General features: G+C 48.0%; 1 protein-coding gene across 1 annotated transcript; it reads right to left on the bottom strand.

Annotated features, from left to right (window-relative positions):
- Positions 1-2,254: 2,254 nt before the first annotated feature.
- Positions 2,255-4,044, bottom strand: LOC124607086 (ice-structuring glycoprotein-like). Its single transcript, XM_047139314.1, has one exon. The coding sequence runs from the start codon at positions 4,042-4,044 to the stop codon at positions 2,437-2,439; it is 1,608 nt and encodes a 535-aa protein (XP_046995270.1). The 3' UTR covers positions 2,255-2,436.
- Between the last annotated feature and the right edge of the window lie 379 nt (positions 4,045-4,423).

Consider the following 4,423-nt stretch of genomic DNA (forward strand, 5'->3'; position numbering starts at 1 on the left):
GTTGAGTTTAATATATACTGAAGTTCTAAACGTGACTGTGGTAAGATGCAGAGAACGAAAGGCTATTTAGAACTTACACAGAAATCATATGGCAGTTACAAGAGTTGAGGAGCATCAAAGGAAAGCTGTGGTTGAGAAGGGAGTGAGACAGGGTTGTACCCTATTCCCAATGTTATTCAATCTGTACCTTGTACAATGCACAAGCAGTAAAGGAAACCAAAGAATAATTTTGACTACGGAGATGAAATAAAAACTTTGAGGTTTGACGGTGACTTCGTAATTCTGTCACAGACAGCAAAGGACTTGGAAAAGCAGTTAAACGGATTCGACAGTGTCTTGAAAGGAAGATATAAGATGAATATCAACAAAAGCAAGACAAAGATAATGGAATTCAGTCGAATTAAATCAGATAATACTGGGGGAATCAGATTAGGAAATGAGACACTTAAATTAGTAAGTGAGTCTTGCTATTTGGGTAGCAAAAGGACTGATGATGGCCGAAGTAGAGAGGATATAAACAGTAGACTGGCAATAAGAACAAAAGCTTTTCCAAAGACGAGAAATTTGTTAACACCGAATATAGATTTCTACCTTTCCTGAACGTATTTGTCTGAGGTGTAGGCATGTATGGAAGTGAAACGTGGACGATAAATTGTTAAGACTAGAAGAGGATAGAAATTTTCAAATGTAGTGCTCCGCAAGAATTATGAAGGGACTGGTTGACAGGACACATTCTGAGACATCAGGGGATTACGAATTTGGTACTGGAGGGGAGTGTGTAAGGTGAAAGTCGTAAAAGGAGACCAAGAGATAAATACTGTAAGCGGATTCAAAAGTATTTATTTGGATACGCACAGGAGAGAGTAGCATGAAGAGCTGCACCAAACCATTATTCGGACTGAAGACCACAGAAAGAACAATAGGACATTGTTCTCGCCTTCGAGTATTGGGAAGAGAATTCTGCATCGGCCGCTGAACTGATTAGTGTCCGATAGCTATCGTAAAAAACTTTGTGCGGTTTTCGTTAAATCTGTAACTGCAAGAAATTTGATTGACGTGGATGGAATCACTCACATTCGAAAATGTGTGATGTGATCCGTAGTAGGCAAACCAGAACTAATCGACTGATTCCATGTTCGCTGTTGTACAAAGGAAGTAAATAATATTTAACTGAACACGGTTCTCGAGTAGCGGCTCAGGAAGTATTGGAGTTGAACAGCGATTTCATAGTCCTCAACTGCTAGCATGTGAATCCATTAATGAAGTTTCAGTTTAGTTTAATAACATGATGAATGTGGTAGCTAATGATTGCAGCCGTGTAGTATGCCTTTATAGCATCAAAGTTTCTTGTTTTACTTAGGACCAGGTCCATTGTATAGGAAAGGGAATTTAAAGAATGGTTCACATGTCCAGTTTCACATTTCCAGTTGTAGAAAGAAGCATGAATAGACGTTATTTCATTAAACTCCCAAAATGAAGGAAAGACTAATTATTTTCTTATGCTCCGTCAGTTGAAGTATGAGAACTATTGGGAATTTAAAAGAATCAGCGGATAGTGCCCAAAAGAAAAACAATGACGAAGTATAGTTTTAAGTAAGAGATACTTCAATTTATTACAAAAGAAAGAAAATTGGCTCAATGTGGAAATAGGAAATTATAAAGGCAGCACTGTTAATAGCAATTTTACTGCAGAATTTACGCAACTAACTGTGTGTGACTTCTCTAAGTCAGCGATTGCTACACACATGGTTAGTTGCGTGAATATCTCAGGCAAAAATAAAAAAATAAAAATGTAGAGATATAAGCCAGAGTCACTAGCCTCTAAATACTTTACATAACTGGAATTATTATTGTATTAAAATCGGATAATCCAGTTTATGGACTCGTGTATGTGTTCTCTTCTCGCTGCACAAAGATTAAAGAGCTATATGCTGATGTGCAGCACACGGCACTTCTGTAAGTCTGTCACATGCTCTTTTACAACATAATGACCTGTAATGTGATCAGCTCAGTTCCTTGAGCGCAAGTGAGGTCTCTTCAAGCAAATGCACGATCGCATCAGACAAGACGCTAAAGCAGATCAGTTTGAACGGTTTTCACTGGAACGTTTTGGAAAACAGAGGATACTGTGCTATGATTTCTACAGCACGGTACAGGAGAAAATGTCTATAAAACGTGTCCTGTAAACTGTATATCCAAGTGCTGATAGCTGAGAGGACATTTTTCTTACACATGAAAAATCAGAGAAACGACATTTGGAGGTGTACAAAAAGACATTTATTGCGAGAAGAACAGTATGTTACATGGCGATTTACAAAAAATGAAAATCATTCAGTCTAGCTTTCCAAAAAGAAAGCTGCAGCAGTGACATGAAGAAGAATGTGTGCAGAGCGAGAGAAAAAGGCAGCACTGTGCGTGTCTTCTTGGGCGAGACATTTACAAGAGTCCCTTGCCGTGGAGGTGAAGAGCAGCACTCTGCGCAATTGGGCCGTGGAAGGACGTGCCCAGCTGTGCTCCGGCGGCCACGGAGTAGGAAGCTGACTGGGTGGCTCCACTGTAGGTCACAGTTGGAGCAGAAGCGGTGTAGGTGACAGCAGGCGCCGTCGTCACGGTCCTGGTGGTGTAGGTGACAGCAGGGGCGGAGGCGGCGTAGGTGTATCCAGCTCCGTACGACAGGCCGGAATTGTAAGCCAGGGCTGGTGCAATAGCGCGTGCACCGTAGGCCAGGCCGGAGTAAGATGCGCGTCCGAGGTACGCGGCACCGACTGCGGGGGCGGCAGACGTGTAGGTGACGGTGGCAGCAGGGGCACCGTAGGAGTATCCAGCTCCGTAGGTCAGGCCAGAGCTGTAGGCGAGGGCGGGAGCTGCAGTAACGGTGCGAGCAGCGTATGTGACGGCTGGGGCAGAGTAGGTGACGGCAGCTGGGGCAATAGCACGAGCTCCGTATCCGGCAGAGTATCCAGCCCCGTATGCCAGGCCAGAGTAAGCTGCACGACCGTAGTAGGTGCTGCCATAAGCTGGAGCTGCAGCGGCGTAGCTTACAGCAGGGGCTGCGGCTACTGTGCGGGCAGCATACGTCACTGCGGGGGCACTGGCAGTGTACGCTACGGCAGGAGCAGCGGACACTGTACGAGTGGCGTACGTCACTGCCGGAGCAGCAGCAGTGTATGTAACTGCAGGTGCAGCGGCGACGGTGCGAGCAGCGTAGGTGACTGCCGGGGCAGACGCAGTGTACGTCACAGCTGGGGCTGCAGAGACGGTGCGGGCGGCGTACGTGACGGCGGGGGCGGCGGCAGTGTAGGCTACGGCAGGAGCTGCGGACACTGTGCGGGCGGCGTAGGTGACGGCCGGAGCTGCAGCAGTGTATGCTACTGCGGGAGATGTGGCAACAGTGCGGGAAGCGTAGGTGACTGCAGGAGCAGCGGCGGTGTACGCGATTGCAGGGGATGCGGCAACAGTGCGAGACGCGTAAGTGACGGCTGGAGCAGCAGCAGTGTAGGCAACTGCAGGAGCCGCAGCAACAGCGCGGGCGCCGTAGGCGAGGGCTGGACCTGCAGACACCGTCCTGGCAGCGTACGTGACGGCTGGAGCCGCAGCAGCAGTGTAGGCTACTGCGGGCGCAGCAGCGACGGTGCGGGCGGCGTAAGCAACAGCTGGTGCTGCAGCGACAGCTGGGGCGGCTGCAGTGTAGGCCACGGCAGGGGCAGCTGCGATAGCTGGGGCAGCTGCAGTGTAGGCCACGGCAGGGGCGGCGGCGACTGCGGCGCCGCCGTAGCCGTAGGCGTCGTTGCTGGAGCGCGAGATGGACACGCGCACGCTCGAGTGTGGCCCGTCGATGGTCTTGGAGTACTCGGAAATGCTGTTGAGGCCGCCATAGCCCTTCACCGTCCTCTCGTGTGTAGAGCCCACAGCTCCAGCGTCTGCTGTGTTTGTAACTGTCTGGTAGGAGGCGGGGCCTCCTGCGTGTGCCAGTGCCACCAGGGCGAGGATGAACACAGCCTGCAAACAAGATGATAATAGCATCTGAGTATGTGTCAGGGCCATATGCAGTATCATTAATGACAGACGTAATGTTGCCGAGAGAAAACACAGAACGACCAAAGTGCTTTTCTGTATTATTCACGCTGTTACCAACCTCTTCTGACACAACGAGTTTTGTTAAATAACTGTCGTCTTAAATGTTTCGTATCATTGTATTGGGGATCCCTTTCCTACTAGGCGATGCTGCCGCCCATTACTGAAAGGAAAACAGCAGTAGAAAGTAAAATGTATGCCGTACCTGTATTTGCAACCTGAAGATCAAGGTGTGTAATCTAAGTACATCTTACGAAATCAGTTCCTTATTGCAGAGTGATTGATGCTGAAAGCAAAGTGGTGATTCAGTGAAATTCTAATATGTGGTAGTGTGCAGAAGCATGTTGAT

The sequence above is a fragment of the Schistocerca americana genome, chromosome 1, assembly GCF_021461395.2.
Source record: "Schistocerca americana isolate TAMUIC-IGC-003095 chromosome 1, iqSchAmer2.1, whole genome shotgun sequence".
NCBI lineage: Eukaryota > Metazoa > Arthropoda > Insecta > Orthoptera > Acrididae > Schistocerca > Schistocerca americana.